General features: G+C 40.9%; 4 protein-coding genes across 6 annotated transcripts; 3 read left to right on the top strand and 1 right to left on the bottom strand.

The window, feature by feature from the left end:
• Window positions 1-7: 7 nt before the first annotated feature.
• Window positions 8-6,090, bottom strand: p4htmb (prolyl 4-hydroxylase, transmembrane b). Of its 2 annotated transcripts, none has more exons than XM_035152374.2 (9): window positions 5,132-6,090; window positions 4,970-5,051; window positions 3,530-3,720; window positions 3,318-3,414; window positions 2,843-3,005; window positions 2,100-2,285; window positions 1,749-1,839; window positions 1,454-1,577; window positions 8-830 (listed from the first exon to the last, which is right to left on the bottom strand). In XM_035152374.2, the coding sequence occupies exons 1-9, from the start codon at window positions 5,510-5,512 to the stop codon at window positions 610-612; spliced, it is 1,536 nt and encodes a 511-aa protein (XP_035008265.2). In that variant the 5' UTR covers window positions 5,513-6,090; the 3' UTR covers window positions 8-609. The 2 variants fall into 2 exon arrangements, with proteins under 2 accessions (XP_035008265.2, XP_035008266.2); XM_035152375.2 differs by having other exon boundaries at window positions 5,141-6,090.
• An 828-nt stretch (window positions 6,091-6,918) lies between these two features.
• Window positions 6,919-8,537, top strand: gpx1a (glutathione peroxidase 1a). Its single transcript, XM_035152376.2, has 2 exons — window positions 6,919-7,238; window positions 7,984-8,537. The coding sequence occupies exons 1-2, from the start codon at window positions 7,014-7,016 to the stop codon at window positions 8,332-8,334; spliced, it is 576 nt and encodes a 191-aa protein (XP_035008267.1). The 5' UTR covers window positions 6,919-7,013; the 3' UTR covers window positions 8,335-8,537.
• A 778-nt stretch (window positions 8,538-9,315) lies between these two features.
• On the top strand, window positions 9,316-10,714 carry brk1 (BRICK1 subunit of SCAR/WAVE actin nucleating complex). The gene is made up of 3 exons (XM_035152377.2): window positions 9,316-9,515; window positions 9,995-10,077; window positions 10,185-10,714. The coding sequence occupies exons 1-3, from the start codon at window positions 9,365-9,367 to the stop codon at window positions 10,209-10,211; spliced, it is 261 nt and encodes an 86-aa protein (XP_035008268.1). The 5' UTR covers window positions 9,316-9,364; the 3' UTR covers window positions 10,212-10,714.
• Window positions 10,715-13,232: 2,518 nt separating this feature from the next.
• rbm5 (RNA binding motif protein 5) lies at window positions 13,233-21,635 on the top strand. 2 transcript variants are annotated; one of them, XM_035151749.2, is made up of 25 exons: window positions 13,233-13,392; window positions 13,618-13,663; window positions 14,371-14,554; window positions 14,657-14,815; window positions 14,950-15,019; window positions 15,422-15,495; window positions 16,126-16,209; window positions 16,481-16,541; window positions 16,919-16,984; window positions 17,071-17,231; window positions 17,391-17,488; window positions 17,633-17,720; window positions 17,810-17,869; window positions 18,084-18,150; window positions 18,469-18,569; window positions 18,669-18,777; window positions 19,198-19,289; window positions 19,399-19,563; window positions 19,708-19,848; window positions 19,950-20,042; window positions 20,175-20,357; window positions 20,461-20,535; window positions 20,642-20,742; window positions 20,868-20,997; window positions 21,107-21,635. In XM_035151749.2, the coding sequence occupies exons 2-25, from the start codon at window positions 13,647-13,649 to the stop codon at window positions 21,230-21,232; spliced, it is 2,505 nt and encodes an 834-aa protein (XP_035007640.1). In that variant the 5' UTR covers window positions 13,233-13,392; window positions 13,618-13,646; the 3' UTR covers window positions 21,233-21,635. The 2 variants fall into 2 exon arrangements, with proteins under 2 accessions (XP_035007640.1, XP_035007639.1); XM_035151748.2 differs by having other exon boundaries at window positions 19,947-20,042.
• Window positions 21,636-22,132: the final 497 nt, after the last annotated feature.

Here is a 22,132-nt window from a genome sequence, read left to right as displayed (position 1 = left end):
TCACACATTTTCTTACTTTTCTTTTATTCAGTGTGGGAGAGTGTTACAGTTCATCAGCAAATGAAAAAATAATAAATTAACACAGTGAAACATCCAAACAAGTGTCTAGTTTAATTTTGAGGAATCTGACAGAAAATAATGTTTGAATTCAAGGAACAGAGACAAGGCAACATGCATCTCACTGAGAGTGTTTGAGCCTTTTTTGGTAATGACAGCAATAACAAGGTAGGACATTGAAATGTTAACAGGAGCCATTTCAATTTTCAAGTGCAATTTTTGCTCATAGCAACAGCAAAACCTCAAGAAACTAACTCATGCAAAAGAACTTTTTTTTTTTGTCTCAACTCCTTTTATGAGTTTCTAGTGCAACATTCCTACAATGGGAAATATCAGTTGATTAAAAAATAACAGCATAACAATATCGGACCAACATTTTACCAAAAGCATCTCTTTACAGTTGCATAAACCTGCTGTGACTTCGTTCCCTGAATAAATCTTGTCTCTACATACTGGCCACAGAGGATGTTACCAAAAACATTGTGCACAGGACTGAGGAAGGCTAGGTAGATTTTTTTAAATATATATATATAAATTTGGTCTATGAGCTATTTATAAGTCTTGATGGATGTCGGAGCTCTGTAAGTCCGAGTTCAGAGCCAGACCTTCATCATCCTCCTCTTCCTCCGGTTGCCGTGATACCAGACGCTGATAGCGAGCCTGCCGCTGGTAATCTGGGTCAATGTTGATCCATTTGTTGGCGACCCACTTAGTGCCATGGGTGACCACACAGCCGCCATGCAGGGCGTATTCATCCTGCTCGCCCACCCAGCCTATTGATGAAAAGAACCTCTGTTAACTTTTGTTAGCAACATCCAATATATAATTTCTGTTTATTAAAATGGCTGACACAGATGTGTTGTTTTCCTAATTTACAACTGAATGTATTCGGACTATTAGTTTAAGTCATTAAATTTATTATTCTGTATATTTGATCATCTTTAACAAAACCAATATGGGCTTGAACCACAAATTCTTGACATAATTTCATATGTTGGCTTCTGATCTGGGCCTGAATTGTGTCAGCATGACATATAAATGCCACGTTAAAGGTTATATAAATGATGTTCAATGCCACTGGATGTCGCACTATCAGCAGCATCTCGGACCAAATTAAATAAATAAATTCTTCACCGTCCACACTCAGGCCACAACATCCTTTGTGTTCTCAGCCGAGTGTTGCCTGCACAGTGTTGCAAGGCCCATTGAAAGCAGCCTCTACACCCACAACCAGAAGCACAACTAAACAAAGCTACAATGTGAACACTAGATCCAACAGAAGTAACAAGAAGCAAGTGGATCCATCGTGTCTCATCTACAGGTTGGGACACTGAGTGAAATTGGAATGAGAAGTTGTTGAAATGCAGTGTTGTTGCAGTTGTGATGGGAATCCTACCTCTTCCATCGGAAAGGTAGTTGTACCAGAACACAGCCGTCCCTTTGGTGGGCTTCACCCTCAGGTTACTCTTGTCACAATTCCTCCTGGTGTCCAAAAGATCCACGTCGTTCTGTATGAGAGACTAAAAGACACGATCAGACTCAGCGACACGGTGTGTGTGTAACGTCAGGCCCATGCACGCACTGACAAACTAAGGGGAGCTAACACAGATCTGAAAGGCATGCACAGTTTGTACACAATACTTTTGCAGGGCTCTCTGAACACATCTCCAGACCCACACATAATTACGCACCACTTCATCATAGGTCCTGTTGTCTGCCACAGGGAATGCGGTCTCCCCGCCCCCCTCAACAGAGTTCAGGTAGAAGAGAACTGTGATGTACCTAAGTGTGCAACACAGATTTAAATTGACACACACATGTACGGTGCAAACAAACACACGCACACAAACACTTTGCAAACAAGTGACGAGCACGCACATTTCTCTGAACTGACAATGTAGAGTAACACAAACTAACATGCCAGCTGTCACAATGGAGTGTCACTACGCAGCTCAGTAATCACAGTGGACCGATGAATTCCTATCTGAACATTCACAGATTTGTTTTTGATTGAAAAACGCAGTGCAGCTCAGTGATCTCACCTGCAAGACGTCTCAAAAGGGGTGGACGTGTTGGCCGCAAGTCGCGTGTGCGTGCACGCGGTTTCGGGATAGACGGGACCGCTGTCATGGTGGGCGTGGTAGTGCCCGCCCTCTTCATAGCGAACCACCTGGAGCGGCTCACTGAGGTCCACTAATGTGGATGGGAGCCGGGTGAGGCGGGTCACCCTGTGTAAGGGAAAGATGAAGGAAAAGATATAAAAAGTGGGAAAGTCTGGGACAGTGATTTCTGAATCATTCTGAGAGATTATGTTATGTACCTGAATAATTGAAGGGATAGTTCACCCAAAAACAGAAATTCACTCATTATCTACTCACCACTATGTAGATGGAGGGGTGGGTGAAGAGTTTGAGTCCACAAAACACTTTTGGAGTTTCAGGGATAAACAGCATTGCAGCCAAATGCAATACAATTTAACGAAGCAAGTAAATGGTGACCGTTTCTTAAAAACGTAAACAAAATAACTGTCTAATTTACACCAGGTTTTTAGCCTAAAGGTCCTCTGATATCCTCCTCTGGAGCTGGATCACGTGTGGATCACAGCGGACATTTAGGCTAAAAAAAAGTGTTTTGTGGACTCAAACACTTCACCCTTCCCCTCCATCGGCATAGTGGGGAGTAGGTTATGAGTGAATTTTCATTTTTTAGGTGAACTATCCCTTTAAGGGTCATGCCAAGGCAAGAACATGCAGAACCACAGAAACAAATGATGTGTCCTCCCAACCTCGTCTTGATGTCTTGGAGGACCTGGTGTGCTCCTCTGCCCTGGTACAGCCAAGTGTGTCTGCTGTTCCTCACCAGCTGACTCCGCTTCACCCCTCGCTGCAGCAGGAAGCGCTGGAAGGCATCATTGCTCAGAAGCCTGAACTCTTCCAGACTAAGCAATCCTGCCCCAAATATGAGAATGTAAGGAATTCTGATGCCTCGCTAAAGCTTTGGATGATGAAAAAAATCAACATTAATGGCTGAAATAAAAAGGTTTTAATTAATAGATGCCACATGTTTATTGGGCCAAGAAAAGAACCAATATTCCTTGAACATCAAGTTTGTAACCATTAACTTTGATAATATGCTGAAACCATATATTGAGCATCACTTATTGATGAAAATACAACCGCAGTATTACACATACATATAAAGTGCAAAGTGAATATAGTGTTGCTTAAAACATAAACTCAGGATTAACGTTGATTTCTCACCGTTACCGTCCTTGTCAGCTTTGAGCCCAGCATAGATTTCCCGCAGGTTCTCCGGCGTGAGCCAAATCCCGTCTCTGACTCGAGAATGAGTGAGTATCTGTTGGAGGTACATGACAGCGAAGACAGGATGAGTTAACCAACTCTGAGCTGAGAAACTTCTGCACGTCACACACTTCAGTTTTATCCTCAACGAGCCATTAACCGACATACACCTCACGGAGCTGCAACTGTCCATCCTGGTTGATATCAAGAAGGTTGAAGATCTCTTCTGGGCTGAGGTTGAGCTCCTTGTCCAGCTCTTCCTGACCATCCTGCACCATCAGCTGACTTTCCATCAGACCCTTCAGCTGAGCCAGCTGCATCACGACACGGCACTCGTCGTCTGACAGGAACCCAGGGATCTCTGCAGAAATAAACAGAGACAAGCTGAGATAAAGCCACAGAGGAAACGCTCATGGGGCAACAGGGTTGTTTGATTTCAACACTTTTATCCCACCTGTTTACTTTTTTTCTACTTTGCGAACCTGCTATATTGTATTGGACCAATGTTATATTTTGTTTAGTTAAATTAGTCTAGTTTTGTGCAGCCTTAAACTGATAAGAGCAAACTAATAAGAACTAATTTGAGATCAAATTACTCATTTTATCATATTTCAGGCAGAAATATCTTTTCCTGATTTAAACTTTTCCACTTGGGGAATTTGCTGCTTCACTTTGTCTAACATGATAGCATAGTGAAGCTCCTGTCAATAGAGATCATATCATACATGGGTTATATAAAGATGGATGACACGTCTTCACCTCCTCCCACTATCCAGAAGTTAAGCCAAAATATCCAAGATATGAACGTTGCTATTTTGTACCGATGACATAATTCCGAGCCAGAGCCTGGGAAGTAGCAATCGGGGGATGGACAAGGGGTTGCCGATACATGTGCTTGACGAATAGCAAGTCAGACTCAGCTGACAATCGTGAAGTTTCTCCCCGTTTTTATGGAATCAAATAATGCAAGATGGCAGCGTTCGTATCTGGGATATTTTGGCTTCATTTTTGGATAGTGGGAGTGAGTGGTGACATGTTGTCCATCTTTGTTTACAGTCTATGATTGCTGCATGTGAGAGATTGTGATGAACATTTTCCATTGTTCCTGAGGTTTTGTAGATAATATCATCACCAGATTAATCATTAACCAATATAAGCAATGAACTGCTGGCCTGACGAGGATAATCAGTTGCAGCTCTTGCAGAAACCTAATACATTATAAAGTTTCCGCTTCATTTTTGCACATGATCATTACTCTTGTGCACATAAGGAGTGCATGCTGGAGGATGATGCATGGCTAAGTGTGTTTCCCAGGCATAGATGTATCTCTGCTCTCAGCTATAAGCACTTAACTGGGTCACATGTGCAGAGCAGGGGGAGGAGATGCCTCGGGACTTATTGGTCTGTTTCCTATAGCTTTAATTGATTTTAACAAACACACACGCACGTCTATAGGCTTTGTGTTTTGGGGTTTATAGATAGGTAGTGATGAAGATGAAAATAAGGAAGAGGTAAAGTGAGTGATGATTCTGCTCTCACCAGATGAAGGAACTTGTTTGGCCACTAGAGGCTGATGTGGGTGAGCAGCACATGGGTATTATGGCCCTTACCAAACAGCAGAGGTTTCAGACTCAGGGTCCGCATTTCGTGCACTTTGCCTGGCACCAGTGACACAGTCTGGACATGTCCCACCTGAGAGAGAAACCACACGGGTGACTGTGTGTGTGTGTGTGTGGGTGTCAGATGAAATTGTGGTGATGATGCATCCTCACATCACTCACCCTGATCCCCTCGATCCTAGTGAGGGACACATCACGCAGAAACTCAGCTTTTGATGGCGGACGTCGGGACTCGGTGCGTTGCTGCTGCTGCTGCTGCTGCGGCTGCTGGTGGCGATGGTCGCTGCTGGGGGCGTCACGACTCGGGCTCGCGTCGTCCTGCCCGCTGATGTAGTGCACGTAAAACAGCAGTGCGATGACGTTAATGATGTAAACGTGGAAAAACACCATCACCACCACGAAGTAGGAGCGGGAGCACACGCTGCTCTTGTGGCATTGGAGGCGCTCGCTCTGCGGCCGGAGATGCGGCGGCAAGGTCGCGCTCCCGGACGCAGCGGTGTCCTCGGAGTCTGAGGTTTCCTGGTCGTCGGTCATTGGAAGAAAGGAGTCGGTCCTTCCTCAAAGTCCATGTAATTAATCCCAAAACGACTGAATGAAACGCTGGACGCTCCGAAGCGACAGATCAAGTTTGATTTAAAAACAAAAAAGACAATCCTCGAGGAGCGCTCAGGCCAGTTCCAGTCCTGGAGACGTCGTTACGCACAGAGAAAAAGAGCGCAGGTTGCTCATAATTAAAGAATATGCTCGTTGAAACTAAGAGGTCGTCTCTGATTCTGGACTCGTCTGGATGGGATGAATCTCTTCTCGCATCGGCGCTGCAGACACTGGCCGGTGTCAGTGTTGTTTACACTGCAGCACCAGCAGCCAGCAGCAAAGCGCACTGCGCATCCGAGAGCGCAGCGCAGCAGCTCCTCTCGCTAAACCGCTCCATAAAGCCGAGGCAGCGAAGTCCGAGGGAGGTGATCATCCTTCAAAATGAGCCATGCATGTGTGAACGTGACCAAACAACACCGATCGTGACCGTATGTTCTGTTGTTTAAACGCCATCGAAGGAGCTGGATCTCTCCCCCCCACACCTGTGACAGCAACAGTCTGCCCAGCGTGCAATGCTGACCCCTGGTGACCCAAAGCAAGAACACAGTCCTGGTGTAACACTGAGCAGTGCAGCCCCCCCCCCCCAATCACCATTTTTTTCCTCTTATTAATTCTTACCAAGATATATTATCAAACATCAAACAGCTTTTCATTCATTCAAAACACATCACACTGATATCTCAGCTTTCATGAAACAATGAATGAGTTTTTCCCTGTAACGAATTTTTGAGACTCTGGTTCAACAATGGTTGTAATGAATGTGCATTCTGTAAAACGTACAAAATAAATTAAAATACAAACATTAGAACATTCAATGCTCTCTTATAATCTCTCTACTTTGTTTTGGAAGGATATTCACAATTTGGTATTAAACAACTACTGTTTTTTCCAGCTTTAACCTTTAGTAACATTAGATTTGGTCTCAAAATGGAGAACATGATATTCATCCATTTTTATTTTATTTATTTTTTAAGCGATAAATCCTTTTAAGGTGTCTCACTTATGAGTTTTGAAAGAATTGTCATTTTATTTAGATCCTTTGAAACTGATAAAACCGGGAAAGTCCTACTGTAATATGAATATTTGTCAGCATTATCACTTAGTTTCCAGACAGAAGATACATTAGATTTAATTCACATATTAATTGTATTTATTTACTTTTTTTTTATGAATTTGACTCTTTAAATGTTTGTGGTTGTGCATGTTAATGTAATTTTTCATTAAATTGACGCAATCTTACATTGTTATACATTTGTTATTGTAAATGTTTTGTCTGTTGAATTTGTATTTAGCAATTGAAAAAAACAAAAACGTGATGCACCGCCCCCTGAAGAAGGTGAAGGCTGGGCTAGTTGACTTTGGACCGCCTGAATAAAAAAAAGTGTATTTCCTGAAGTCTCCTTTGTTAAATTCACCCGGAAACCAGAAGAATCTCAGAAGAATGGCTGGAAACGTGAGGAGGTTTTATGAGCTGACAGCCAAGCTGCTGTGTGGAGAACCCTTCAGTTTCGCTGCACTGAAGGGGAAAGTTGTTCTCGTGGAAAATGTGGCGTCTCTCTGAGGAACAACAACCAGGGACTTCACTCAGATGAACGAGCTGCACTCTCGGTATTCCTCCATGGGTCTCGTTGTTCTGGGTGTTCCCTGCAATCAGTTTGGACATCAGGCAAGTCATGTGGCCCCATGTGAGGGTATTATTCAGATTTATATAATCCTATATATTTACAATGTGATCAGATATGTTTAGGACTCCAAGGCCTTTGTGCTTCTCACCATCAGACTATCGAGCAGAAGCTAATACTGTTCATGAATGCTGAATTTAAGGAGGTGTCAGTACAAGCTTTAGTTTTGAAAGAAGTATTTACATCCATCCTCAAGTAAAAAGGTACAATATCACAAAATTTGAATGCAACATTGCAATGAAATGTCTGATTTGTCACTACATGTATATTTTTTTATTATTTTAGGGTTATTATCATCTACACAATGTTGGCTACTTAAGAGCATTCAGTGTTAAGTATTGATATGCATTAGAGTGGCTCATATCAGTGTTGTTGTGGCAAATGTGTTATGGGTAAAGTAGAACTATACTGTTGTATTTGGTAGAAGTGGAGCTAATGATAAAAACTTAATATATTCTAGTATAGTATTCTATTCTTTTGCCTTTATATGTTATAATTATTTCATAGTTTTTGCACTCAGAAGTCTAATTGTGTAAAATACAGTAATTGTCTGAAGTGAAGTACATAAAAATACACTATACTCTAAGTAAAGCAAAAGTTATTCAAAATTGAGTACAACACTGGCCTCATTATTTTCATTTGAATAAAATCATCTTGAAGCTCAACGTCACACTGTCCATCGGCTCTTCATTGATTTTAAGTCAGTGTCTTTTTTTTTTTTTACAACAGGAGAACTGCAAGAATGAAGAAATCCTGAATTGTCTGAAGTACATCCGTCCTGGAAATGGCTTTGAACCAAAGTTCCAGCTCCTCGAGAAGGTGGATGTGAATGGAAAGGATGCGCACCCCTTGTTTGTCTACCTGAAGAACAGCCTGCCATTTCCTAGTGATGATTCAATGGCTCTCATGAGTGACCCAAAGTTCATCATCTGGAGTCCAGTGTGTAGGAACGATGTTTCCTGGAACTTTGAGAAGTTCCTGGTCGGCCCAGATGGAGAGCCCTACAAGCGCTACAGCAGAAATTTCCCTACCATCGATATCGAGGCCGATATTAAAGAGCTGCTCCAGAGGGTCAAGTAGATAAACCCTATTAAAAATGTGATATGAGTGTTTCCAGTGCACTGTGGTTGTTAAGCCTGTTTACTTAATGAAGACACTCCTTTAAGCCTTTTTGTGAGGGGAGTTTCTGATGTAGATGTAAAAGCCTGACTCACCCACTGTGTATAACTCATATCATCATTTTCCATATTGCTTGACAAAATAAACATTTCCTGTCATATAAACTGCTGCCGTCATGTCTGTTCACTGAACACAAACACATCACAACATTTTTGACTCTCTGGAAAATGTAGGTGAAGTTTAAGTGAACAAAATCTGAAACAGTAACATCTGAGATCTTGTTGCTTGGCAACCGTCGTTACAGGGAAGTTAACCAGGGTAACTTTGACATTTAGAACCAACCCGGTGGGTGTTAAACATGAATGTTCACCTCCGCAAGATGTATTTATATATATATGTGTGTTACAAGTTACTTAACTCAGATTAAAGTAGGACTACGAGTTCTTTCTATCCTAAAAAGATAAACTGTGGGATGCTGCCAATAAGGCCTTCTGCTGACTTGGGTTACGAGCATTGATTATTTAACGTAAATTGAAGCTTAGGTGTGGCGTGACTTCAAATGTAATGAGGGCAATACGCAAAATATATAATTGAAAAATAGCTTGTGCTATATTCTAACACTACATGAGGCTATCTATTGAAACATTTACAGTTGTCTCGCCTGCACCATACAATATTTGTTTTTATTTTCCATTTTAAAAGAGGAACAGGAGTCTTAACAGCTTTTTTGTTTGATGATTTGGAAATAAGATTCACATATTGTTCAACGTCTTTCAGGAAAAAATTTAAAAAACAGGGTCCTTTATTGGTATATTTGCATTTATAGATGACGTTTTCTTTGCCAAAAACGATATTAAATGTGTAACAAAATTAATACATATCTTCTTTTTTCTATATTCTAGCTCCTACATGAGGCTTTCTGCTCGTGAAACATACACACTCGTCTTGTCTGCGCCATCCTGCCTGGTCGTGCGCAGCCATCTATCCCGGAATGAACGCTACGCCGTATCGCGACTCGTCCAACATGGCCGGCCAGGAGGACCCAGTGCAGAGAGAGATTCACCAGGACTGGGCCAACCGAGAGTACATAGAAGTGATCACGAGCAGTATCAAAAAAATCGCCGACTTTCTGAATTCCTTCGGTGAGCTCCCAGCGACCAGTTCCGCGGAATACACGCTTAGTTCCGTGGGAATTTGTGTAGCAAGCTAGCTGCTGGAGCTAGCCTTCCTGCTGTGGCTAGCGCCGGTGTTGATGTTTGTCAATGGCCACTCCCAGTTAGCAGTTAGCTTTATCATTAGCTGCGGGCTTGTTTTCTCGTACAAATACTCCGACGGTTTGGTGTTGAGGTGCATTATACTTTGATTGAAGATATATTAGCTGCCTGCCAAACGTCAAAGTCGAGTCAAACAGCTTCTACAGTCGAGTAATGTGAAAGCTAACGCCAGTCTTAGCCACTGCTAACGCTAGCCTGCTCTGCTGTCAAATGTGTTTATACCCGCAGCTGCAGAGTCACTCGTGCGAGTTACCAGCAGTGATGTTGTCCTTTGTTATTGACAGTGCAGACATGCTGCTCCACGGATATGTCACAACTAATAATAAATGCAACTTTGGTTCCATCAGATATGTCGTGTCGATCCCGTCTGGCCACTCTTAATGAGAAGCTGACAGCGTTGGAGAGGAGGATTGAATACATTGAGGCGAGAGTAAGTGTCCTGCATTGGAATTCGAACAATCTCATGGCTTGTTTTGATTTTTAACTAGATTGATCTCGAAGTGATTTAACATCATTTAAATGTGTGTCTCATTCCAGGTGACAAAAGGAGAGACTTTGACCTAGACCTCATCATGGAAACCCATAACATCTTGAGGCTACCTCCCCCCGCCCCCATCTCACCCTTCACCCTGAGTCTTTGGATTAAGTGATATGGATTCCACCTCCTTTTCTGGGGCCCCGTGGACCATTTTTTATATTAAATGGCTTGAGTTTTGTGTTGTTTTTATCTCATGATGCATTTGTATAGAAGATATGGGCCAGTCTTTGGTGTCAGCAATTCAAACATTGATCAATGTTACAAAAATGAAAAATAACTCCCATTAGTATTGGTTTTAAAAACATCATGAGGCTCAGTTATGGATCTGGTATCAGCACAATTTGTTGACCGTCTGTGTTGTATACACTATCACCATTACCACATCAGAGATTTATGAAAGAGGAACATTCTTGTGTGCCATGTTAAACAAGTTATTGTGGTGTCATCTTTATTAAGGAACCATGCTTGTACAGTAAAATGTTTGGTGATGTTTTGGGATTTAAATACTGTAATAAATGCTAAACAATAACCGTGTTCCCCAATGCAGCAAATCTTTATTGTATTCTACGTAAGCGGTGATACATACTGTGAAATATGTTTCTAGAATCTAGTTCTCAGTCTTGCTATATACACTCAAACAAAACAAAGATGCAAAGGAAAACATAAGAGATACAGCGAAATAATAAGGAAAGATATACACGTGCAGCATCTTAAAAACAAACAAGAGCTGGACATCAACCGTGCTCTGTTGTACAGATTGTACACAGGGTTAACACCATATGAATAAAACATACATTGTGCACAGACTTCACACCATTCTTTTAAACTTATTGCACAATATTTATCTAACCATGTAGTATTGTAAGTAATGCATTAATATGCAAGACTTAAAGGATGATTCTTTTACTGTGGAATCATCACAGCCCTTCATACCTGTAGGAGCTATTTCGTTAGTTTTAATATATTGTGATTATTATTTGTTATTTTTGCATTTATATTTTTAGACACTAGGGGGCACTACACACTAGACCAGGTAGGACTCACATTAAAGGTAGCTGGTGTGTTAATGAGGGGGAGCACCAGGTAGGGAAATGTTTTTTGTTTTTTTTTACCAGAGAATGAGGAGAAGCACATGTTTATCTTTCTGTTTGAACAGCAAAATAAATCTACCCAACCGTGAATTCAGCGTGGACTTCTTTAATTGCCTGAGTACAACCCAACTAGACTGGTGCCTCAGTGGCTTTTTGCCAGGACTTCAGTGTTAAAGTGAGCGGAATGATCTGGAGTCATGATCCGGCATCATCGTTTAATAACTAAATATATGTGATTATCAGTTTGTGTGAAGAGTAACAGAGACGAGCACACACACACACACACACACACACACACACACACACACACACACACACACACTCCTGCAGGCAGAAGTTCTTCCCGCAGATTATTGAATCGTTGACTGATGAATCGTAATCGAATCGTGAGGCCACTGAAGATGCACACCTCTAGTGTAAAATGGCCAAAATGGCCACTAAATCCAAAATGGCCGGCTTCCTGTAGAGTTAATCAAATTGGTGGTGGGCCTTTTTCCCCGTCCGGTCATGATACACGTGTGTACCGAATTTCGTGAAGATCGGTTAAACCAGACAGAATTGCTGCATTTTAGGGGGCGCTGTTGAGCCATTTTGCCACAACCATTTCCAATTACTCCAGAATAGAAGTTCTGCAAGGTACAGCAGAAAATGTATCAGCTGCTGGTTATTCATCTTGTGTGCCATTATGGTCTTTTCCTCGATTTACTGCACTGTTGAGTTTAGTTGTTCAGGTGATTACACTAAATATGTTAACCATTTGATACACAAGCTATGCAAGCCCCTGTTATTTCATGCATGGCTGGGTGTTTCTTCACTATATTCCTTTGATGAGTCTTCTTTGACATCAAAGGAGCCTTCTTAATTTAGGAGAGCTGGATTCAAAAATACATCCACAACGCTTGATCCTGTAGAACATAATTCTAGGTCCTCAGCATCAGAGATTTCAGACTCAGAATCAAGACCAAGAATTACCTTCTCATTTTCCTCATCCTCAAGAACACTTCCTGCAGCATCTTTATGAACATGTCAACCGTAAGTCTGAAATGATTGCAACCAGCCATACTAACACTCTGGATAAAGAAAATCAAAAGCATATTTTCAAATGCATCAATCAGTCTATTAAGTATATGTTATATTTCGTGTTTTATTTTGTTGATCTAGCTATGGTTAGCTTAGCTAGCCAGAAAATAATTCCCGGTCCCTGTTCGCCCTCCCCTGCGGCTAAATCATTCAGCGTGGACAATGGACTTCTTTAATTGCCTGAGTACAACCCAACTAGACTGGTGTCTCAGTGGCTTTTTTGTTAAGTTTATTTTGACAGAAACATCCTTTGTACAAATAGCCACCACGATACCATTTTAATATGCTCCATATCTAACAGAAATGAGGAGAGGACGTCATATTTACACATCAGTGTGCTACATAGAGACGAGGCAGAATATTCCAGATTGTAGCTCTGCAAATTATTGAAAAGGTAGAACCAAGTCAATCATTCCAGTATTCACATCATATGAAATAGATATAAATGGATAATATAAGCAGGTTACATTAACTTAAGCAATGACAATTTTATCATTTTGTTGATTAAACATCTGGATTGACTGAAAGGAATTCAGACAACCATTTAAAGGTGACACATGAACAAGTTAAACCCCATAGTTCAAATACTGAATTACACAAGTCACAGTGCAAACATGGCAAGATACATGACGATGTGCACAGTAAAATGGCGGATTGTATTTATTTGCCCTCAGTTTGGAATGTCAGGACCATCTAAACAGTAATCGAGTAACATGGCGTCGTTCTCTATCGATGGTAGACAGCAGTAATCATTTGTGAACCCAAAAAGCCATCTTTTTATTATTTTATCCAAATATTACTCGTAATGTCAACATAAAAGACCTTTTTTCCAATTCCTGCCCGTGAGGCAAACTCGGGGCGGGATGTTTCCCACGATGCACCGGGTTATGCAGCAATGCATGTTGGGACGAAGAAGGTGCCGTTTCAGTGTTGTCGAAAGTCCTTGAACGTGAGATGAATTTCACTGTCTCTAAACCTTCCAGTATCGTTTTGAAACATTAAAAGTGACCAACAACACTGTGAACAACCGACACTGGTGAGTTACTGCGCGCTCACAGCAGAAACAGAAACACTTTTCGTTTGTGCCATTGGATTTGGCGTCTTTTAGCCGAGGTTAGACCGTGTCCATGTTTGTACAGCCGTCCAGTCGTGCGCATTATAACTAGATGGTTCGAGTGTAAGAGGTTTGTGTCGTGTGTTTGAAGTTGTTACTGTTAAAACATGGTGTTTGTATTGTAAACTGCAGTATTTATTTCTACAGGTCGTGTGACTGCTGAAGCTGAGTGGAAAATGGGAGCCGATAAAAGGTGAGTAGCTGCTCCAGCGCCTGTCGCCATGCTAGGTGTGGTTAGCCACAAATACAGCTCAACTACCCGTCCTGCGATGGATTCTAAATGTCTGTAATCTTAATAATCGGAAACCAATTAAGGTCCAGTTAACGTTTGTATTACATGAATGGTTAAACTGCGAATATGCAAATCATGTAGGATCCTACAGAAAACGAACATTTTAATTCCAACCTGTTACTAATGATTGCAGTGATCCTTCATGTCGATGATTTGACGTTTTTCGGTAAAGTCAAATTTGATCCATCACATTCAAAGAAATGCTGAGGCCTGATGGGACATTTCTTATGCAAGTGGCTACCTCTATCTTGAAAGCACATTTCCAGACATAAGCATCATATTTGAAAAGTTTAAATACTAAGAGTTAGAATAAAACTACAAATCAGTGGCTACTTTGTAGCTCAGGCAGAAGAATCAAGATCGACTGATATGTTGGTGTCAGTTAAAAAGCAGTATAAATGTCCAAGATGCCTTTTATCCACATATGCATTACCAAAATCAATAAATGTAAATACAAATATTTGAGACAGGTTTATTTATGTGCAATGTTAATCAAGTAGGGCGTAGTTGAGCTTGATGACGTAGTAGTATTTTCTTGGATCACTTTTTTTTACAAATACAATGTTGTGCTGATGTTTTACTTTTCCATTCTATGCTGTCCCTAATAGGATTAGTCGGACAGAACGTAGCGGTAGATATGGCTCTGACCAGCCCCGTGATGAATCAGAATGGCGTGATAGAAGAGAGAGGGATCCTGAGCGCGATCACAACATGCGCCGCTGGGGGGAAGAGAGACGAAATGATCGTTATGAGGGTGGTGGAGACCGTCGAGCATCAAGAGACAGTCCGGAGGTAATTATTTTTAATATGTCCTGACTATAAAATCTACCATGAGGTTTTGTTCTCCGAGGACATTATTATGTAATTGATGCATTGATTTGATTTGTTTTAAAGCAAAGAGACCGTAAACGACGCAACAGTGATAGATCAGAAGATGGTTATCACTCGGATGGGGACTACCCAGAGCAGGATTACAGAAGGGAGCCTGGGGATGAGAGGAAGAGCAAGACAATCATGCTCTGGGGTCTGTCTCCTCATGTCACTGAGGATGATGTAAGTTTTAACTCTTTTTGTGCCTAATTTTGTTGTATGTTTGCAAACAATTCACTCTGTTAGCTGACAGATGACATTTTAAATGGGACAGGTTCAGTATAAAAACGTGACAGTCCAATCTTTGTGTTATTTAGATTCGTTTTGCCATTGACCAGCTGGAGGGACCCCAGCCAGTGGATGTCAGGCTGATGAAGAAGAAAACAGGTGAGAACCAGATGTAGAAGACGGACCCCAACCTCCCTCCCCCCAGTCTTTGACCATAGGGCCAAGCTGCTTCTATTCAGACCCATTTTCCTATAGCAACTAAGAGAATTTGATCAAATTACGTAACAGACTTTTCATTTCAGTTAATTGTGGATCTTTTCCCAGGTAAGTAACAGAAGCAATAATAGTTGTGAAAAAGTCAGTTAGTAGACACACTTTGATGAGTGTGTTTCAAATAGTGATATTCAACAGGATTTCTTGCTATGGTAAAACTCCTAAGGAGTGGCCCAATGTGTACAAAAAGGGCCTGGGTTGTGAAGCAGTTTGTGGAAGACTTTGAATAATATTCCCATGGACTCTTAACTAACACGCCTCCCGTCTATATTTGAATGCTGTCTCTAGGTATAAGCCGTGGTTTCGCCTTCGTGGACTTTTATCACTTGCAAGATGCTACCCGATGGATGGAGACCAATCAGGTTGCTTCACAATCGCCAAGTCTAGTTTTAATCTTGGGGATCTTGAAAAATAACCCAAAAGGCAACCAAAGTGTATTAAATAAGTAGTGTGGAAACTATTGATCTTTTTGAAAAAAAATTGTTTGTTACAGAGAGAAAAAATGTGTATACTAATATAAATGGTTATACATGATTTATTTTTTTAAGTATATTGATCAGTTTATATAATTGCAGTAGCAACAGAATTGCAGATTTTAGTCAGATTGAGGTCATCTCCTTAAGGAATTTGCATTTAAGATAAAGAACACATCATTTCCTTGCTGATAGAGCCCTCTCAGTAGATGTTTTTATTTTTTTTTAACAAAGTCACTCTCTTCCTTTACATTTCTGTGGGAAGCCAATACATGTCATACATGTCTGTTAGGGTCACATTGTACACTCTGCTCCAGCTTAGTCTGGGCACGCGGGTCCCAAACACCTAAAGAACCCTCTATACATCATGCTCACATATACATCATGTGGCTGTCTTTAACACAAGCCTATCTGATGGGGATCCCTCTTCCCCTTCTCTCCCTTCCGACACTGCTTGCTCTTTTGATGAGATGAATTCTCACCACGAGCACTTGGTTGACATTTGTCCTCCTCTTTCAGAAACGTCTGACCATCCAAGGCAAAAGTGTGGACATGCACTACAGTCACCCCAGGAACAAGTATGAAGACTGGCTCTGCAACACTGTAAGTCTTTAGTTTCATGGTCACATCATCCTCACAACATTGCTACAAACCACTACACGAACACACACATATTAGGTCTTTAATTTACAATTGATAGTTGTGTCAGCTTATTTTTTTGGTTACACCTACATTTGGATGAGCGCTAAAGGTTAGGTTGTGTCCGAGGTAAGTATGGTATGCTGCACCAATATAGACTGGCTGCTCTCTGAGGCAGCACTGTGAAGGGCTTTAGTAGGTGTATAATAAAAATGATGTGAACGGTTACTTGCAGTGTGGCCTGTACAATTTCCGGAGGAGGCTGAAGTGCTTCAGGTGTGGAGCAGCCAAAGCTGGTAAGTAGTTAATCATAAAGAGGCCACTGACAGGCTGAGGCAGCAGTGCCGGGATGCAACGCAAAGCTTGTGTTCTTGGAGTTGCAAAGGCCTAGCAAACCAAGTGATATGGATTGTTTAGTGTTGACATTGTCAGATGTAGGCAAAGTGCATAGATTGGGAAAGAAGCATGCATTTTTCCTTCCTACCTGACAGTAACACAAAATGGGGGGGAAAAACACAAAATATGGAATTGATGAGATAGTCAAACTGATACTGTAAACATTTTAGAACAAATTTTTGACACTTATCACTTTATATCTCATTTCCAATTCTTTAATTCCACTGCTCCGAAGTTGATGTTAATGCACCTCTTACTTCTGTCGTTCTCTCAACAGAAAGTGAAAACAGCGGTAATACCGGAGTCTCTGAAACTCAATCCAGTGGAGATTTCTATGGCGACAGTAAGATATAGCTATTTTACATACGTTATGTTGCAATTTCTGTCAGAGCTAAATTGTTCTTAAATATAGACTTTTGTTCTGTACAGCAATCATCCTGAGGAATATTTCTGCCATCACAACTGTGGAAGCCATCATGACGGCCATTGCACCATATGCTAATCTTTCATCGAACAATATTCGCCTCATCAAGGACAAGCAGACGGGCCAGAACAGAGGCTTTGCCTTTGTACAACTTTCCTCTCCACTGGTAAAGTGTTCTTTAATATCCACAAGTGACCATTGTCACAATGTACTCTTACATTTTCAATTTACTTCTGAAACAACCAACCACTTTGCAGTGGATTCCAATCTTACCACCTCATTGATCTGCATTTCACTTAAAATTTGGTATCACTTCTTTTCACAGGAGGCTTCTCAGCTGCTAACCATCTTACAGGGACTGCAGCCTCCTCTAAAACTGGATGGAAAAACAATTGGGGTTGATTATGCCAAGAGTGCTAGAAAGTGAGTATACCAATAGTTTTATGTAAAAAAGATCTTTCATTTGTTATTCAAATTGCTTGTTTTATATTAGAATAAAGGGAGAGATTAATCCACACTAAAATAAAAAAATTGTAATTTTTGACACTATTTTCTTGTTTGTTTTAGGGATCTTTTACTACCTGATGGGAATCGTGTCAGTGCCTTTTCTGTGGCCAGCACCGCCATCGCTGCAGCCCAGTGGTCCTCAAGTCAGGTAGACCTGTGTTTTCAGCATCTGGTTAATCATCTCCTAGTGTTAATGTCACAGAATCATAATGCACGATTTCTTTTCTGCCACATCAGAGCCAAGAGGGGATGTCGGAGTACAGCTACCTGCAAGAAGGCTACACTCCAATGTCACAGGTTAGTAGAAGAAAAAAGATTAAACAATTTGCTTGAGTAGTATCATTTCTGATAACTTAAAAAAAGTTCTTTATTGGTGCATATATTAAAATTACCACTATAGTACTGATAAGTAATGAGACACAAGGTTGTACCTGTACTTGATTATTGTTTAAATAGATACCTCTATCGCTTGAAAACAAATAATTTTATTTCAAATTTGTTTTTGTAATAGGAGTACCAGACATATTACCAGCAAGCAGCAGGAGCCAGCACCTCACAGGGAAATGGAATTCTAGGAGGTATGAGATGCTTTAATGCCGCATAGAGGTCACTGAATATTTATTAAGTGTTGGTAATAAGAAAATGTTGCAGGTAGTATTTAGTAGGGTATAGTCCTCTCTGTGCTTTTTGTGATGACACATAACTGAGATTACCAGTATTATCTAACATTACTTCACGCTGATTTTTGGAACACCAAACACCATTATAGTAAAGTAGATAAATCTCAAGCACAGAATAGTGTCTGCTGGATTTTAAATAATATGATAATTTTTCTCCGCACACTGATTTTAAGCATTTGAAAAATGATTCACAAGAGCTTTGCATTCCTCATTTAGCGGCGCCAAGTGTGAAGATGGTTCCAAATGCAGCTGGAGTAGTGATCTCACAGGGTGCACAAGTCTACCAACAACACATGATGTCACACCCTGCTGTTCAGGTAACGCCCACATGTTTGTTAATTCTGTATTTACACTATAGTACAGTTTTTAAAATGCATCGTGTAACAGTCTTAAAATAACAATATGGTTCATTGCAGGGATTGACACTTGCTCAGCAACTGGAGGGCAAACACCATACAGGACATTTCTCAGGCCTTGAAGCTGTAGCCTGTACAATAACTGGACAGACAGCTGAAGGCAGCACTGGTATGAGGAACACTTAAAACCGGTTCTGTTTCACTGGGATCTGTGTGATGATGATAATTGATCTGCTCAATCATTCCAAGGTCAATGTCATGTACATGGCATCATTGTGTGTGTGTGTGTGTGTGTGTGTGTGTGTGTGTGTGTGTGTGTGTGTGTGTGTGTGTGTGTGTGTGTGTGTGTGTGTGTGTGTGTGTGTGTGTGTGTGTGTGTGTGTGTGTGTGTGTGTGTGAGACTCCTGCCGATGCTTAACTTCTGTTATTTAAATAAATTAGACTCTTATTACTTAAAACTAGAGCCTGGCGTGTGTGTGAGATTTTTCATTGGTCAACTGATAAATGGGGAAGGCTCTATTTAAACTTGTGGTATAACTCAGAATAAGTTTTCTGTCTTGCTAATGATATTATGCTGTGTAATTCACAGCTGCCCCTGATACATCCACCTATCAGTATGATGAGTCTTCTGGCTACTATTATGATCCTCAGACTGGCCTCTACTATGACCCAAACACACATGTAAGTAGTGATTAACCGCTATGTGGGACTCCTTTGTTTACTGTCATAATGGTGACAGTTTGTCAGAAATTCATATTGATTATGTACGTATTTGTTTGTATCCTTTCAGTATTACTACAACTCTCAGACCCAGCAGTATCTGTACTGGGACAGTGAGAAGCAGACGTACTTACCTGCCTCAACTGACCCAAATGCTGGACCAAATGATAATGCAGCAGGAGGCAAAGAAGGCAAAGAGAAAAAGGAGAAGCCCAAAAGCAAGACTGCTCAGCAGGTATTATCATAAACCCACCTCAGCACATAATTCCTTCTACTGCTTCTGCTCTGTAGCATTTTTCTGAATAGTTGAGTAGCGTATTTGAATTCTTTTCTTTAGGGTATAACTTCCTGTTCTTCTAAATCTGCTTAATTATTTCAGATTGCTAAAGACATGGAGCGGTGGGCTAAAAGTCTCAACAAGCAGAAAGAGAACTTCAGGAGCAGCTTTAATCCCATTAGTCAAGAAGAGAGGAAGGAGGCCGCAGCGGCTGATGCTGGCTTCACACTGTTTGAAAAGAAGGTAATCCACTAGATTGTTATGTATGAAAAAGGTCAGAGTGCAAATGTATGCCTCAGGCCCAATGCAAATGTATTGATTGTATGTATGTATTTTTTTAGCAGGCGGGAGGTCTAGAAAGACTCATGCCAGAAGTGCTACGGAGCGCTGAGGAGGAGTCACCAACCAGCTCATCCCAATCAGCCCACTCTTCCAAGGTGAGACTCTCACTCATTCCAAAATCTGAGTTTGCCATTCTAGTTTCATTGGAAACCTTCTCTGTTACATCCAGGTTGTTATATCTGTTAACAATATTAATGCATACCTTTGTTTATCTATGGTGTGGTCAGTGTGGCCTTGTGGCAGCCTACAGTGGAGACAGCGATCCAGAGGAGGGCGGAGCAGAGCCTGATGGTGACGGAGTCAATGACAAACTGACAGATTGGTCCAAGTTAGCCTGCCTGCTCTGTAGGAGACAGTTTCCCAATAAAGAGAGTCTAACTCGTCATCAGCAACTCTCTGACCTCCACAAGGTAACACCATGCAGTTCATCGTCAGACCTGAAATGGGAGAATCAAAAGTGTCAAGTCAGGAAAACCACGAGATACTCATCTTTTTTTAACTTGTTATTTCTAGAAAAACCTGGAGGTTCTCCACAGATCTAAAATGACCGAAGCTGAGCTGGAAGAGTTGGAGAGGAAAGAGTCTGAGGTTTGTCTCAATATGGATTCATCTAGCTGTTTGAGAGTCACTTCTTTCTTCTTTCAAAGTGACAACAATTAATGGTTCACAATGTTTTTATTCTTTTTGTGAATAGCTGAAGTACAGAGACAGAGCAGCTGAGAGGAGAGAAAAATATGGCATCCCAGAACCACCGGCACCCAAAAAGAAGAAATTTAGCCAGCCGGCACCAGTCATGTAAGCAACTTTGTTTTTTTTTAAGTACTAATACTTATTTTAAGTTTCCAGTCCTTGCATGGCTCAAGTTGTAATTTTTTTTATGTTTATATTGAAAAAAACTAAACTCCCTTTTTCCTGTGCAGTAATTATGAGCAGCCCACGAAGGACGGGCTCAACAGTGACAACATTGGGAACAAAATGCTGCAGGCCATGGGCTGGAAGGAGGGAAAAGGACTTGGTCGCAACCAACAGGGCATCACTGCGCCAATTGAGGTATTCACAACAATGACCTGGTTGTGCCTAAAGTGTAACCAGTACCCATCATCCCCAATAACGGTATAGATCTCTACGAAGTACTGAAGTTTGTTGTTTCCCTTCTCAGGCACAGTTGAGAACAAAAGGAGCCGGGCTCGGCACCAAAGGCACCAACTACACCCTCTCTGCTTCTGACACTTATAAAGACGCAGTCCGCAAAGCCATGTTTGCTCGTTTCACTGAGTTGGAATGAGTCGTTTTTCCAAAACTCTTCATATCGTCATGGCCTGCAGATGATTTGCCTCTTCCTGAACTTGAGCTCCACCATTTCTGCATTAACAAGGCCAAAAGAAATGGCACAGAACCTGAAGAGATGATCTCCTTAAATGATTTAACTCCTTATATGATCCATGATGATCATGCCTCTTAATGTCATTTTCCAAGCAATAGAAATGATCTCTAATTTAGACATATCGAGAAAGTGAATCACATAATTTATAAGTTGTATATATGCACAGTAAGTTCACATCCCTAGTTTAGAGTTTTTTTTGCATTTCCTCTGTGTTAAGGCCTTTTTTGTCTCAGCATGTTAAAGAAATTGTACAGTTTATACAAAATCTTCTGTTTGTAAATAAAATAAATTCCATAAGAGATTACCTGCTGGTGTGGATTATATTTATATCATACACTACATGAATTACAAAACAGCTCTTATCAATGATTGCAAATGTTACTATATAGATGGGCCAGAAAATGTAGAACCTCAGTTGATAGAATGCTCATTTTGAAAATGCAGAGGGTATGATGGGTACTTGGACTCGGTGTGAGGGATTTGTATTAATTAAATACCCTGAAGGTAAAACCTGTGTTTCTAAGTGGAAACATGGAGCAAAAGACTTTGAAGGGTAACGATCTCTTCAAACAAAAGATACAGAAGAGCAACACAAACTACCTCTTGAAAATTAGTGGGATATAATAACACCATTGGGTGTTTATAGCACTTTATAACACAATCCTATGTACATAGGATTAAAAAAATAAAGCAGATAATGGTGAATAACGACAAATATAAGATACATATCATTACCACACATTGAAATAAAGGACACGCATCATATTTATACTGATAGCAGCTCTGCAAAGGTGGGTTTTG

The sequence above is a fragment of the Hippoglossus stenolepis genome, chromosome 3 (genome assembly GCF_022539355.2).
Source record: "Hippoglossus stenolepis isolate QCI-W04-F060 chromosome 3, HSTE1.2, whole genome shotgun sequence".
In the NCBI taxonomy this organism is placed as follows: Eukaryota; Metazoa; Chordata; class Actinopteri; order Pleuronectiformes; family Pleuronectidae; genus Hippoglossus; species Hippoglossus stenolepis.
This window is presented reverse-complemented; position numbering and strand designations above follow the sequence as displayed.

What these genes read in the sequence shown, in the direction of transcription:
- p4htmb (XM_035152374.2), bottom strand. Translation starts at nt 5,512, where the DNA reads ATGACCGACGACCAGGAAACCTCAGACTCCGAGGACACCGCTGCGTCC. An exon ending in AGGGGATCAGGGTGAGTGAT is followed by an intron (nt 5,052 to 5,131) that starts GTGAGGATGCAT and finishes TTTCTCTCTCAG; the next exon opens with GTGGGACATGTCCAGACTGT. An exon ending in GACAGTTGCAGCTCCGTGAG is followed by an intron (nt 3,415 to 3,529) that starts GTGTATGTCGGT and finishes TACCTCCAACAG; the next exon opens with ATACTCACTCATTCTCGAGT.
- rbm5 (XM_035151748.2), top strand. An exon ending in CTCATGTCACTGAGGATGAT is followed by an intron (nt 14,816 to 14,949) that starts GTAAGTTTTAAC and finishes TGTGTTATTTAG; the next exon opens with ATTCGTTTTGCCATTGACCA. An exon ending in AATCAGCCCACTCTTCCAAG is followed by an intron (nt 20,043 to 20,174) that starts GTGAGACTCTCA and finishes TGGTGTGGTCAG; the next exon opens with TGTGGCCTTGTGGCAGCCTA.
- brk1 (XM_035152377.2), top strand. Translation starts at nt 9,365, where the DNA reads ATGAACGCTACGCCGTATCGCGACTCGTCCAACATGGCCGGCCAGGAG. An exon ending in CGACTTTCTGAATTCCTTCG is followed by an intron (nt 9,516 to 9,994) that starts GTGAGCTCCCAG and finishes TGGTTCCATCAG; the next exon opens with ATATGTCGTGTCGATCCCGT. An exon ending in TTGAATACATTGAGGCGAGA is followed by an intron (nt 10,078 to 10,184) that starts GTAAGTGTCCTG and finishes GTCTCATTCCAG; the next exon opens with GTGACAAAAGGAGAGACTTT.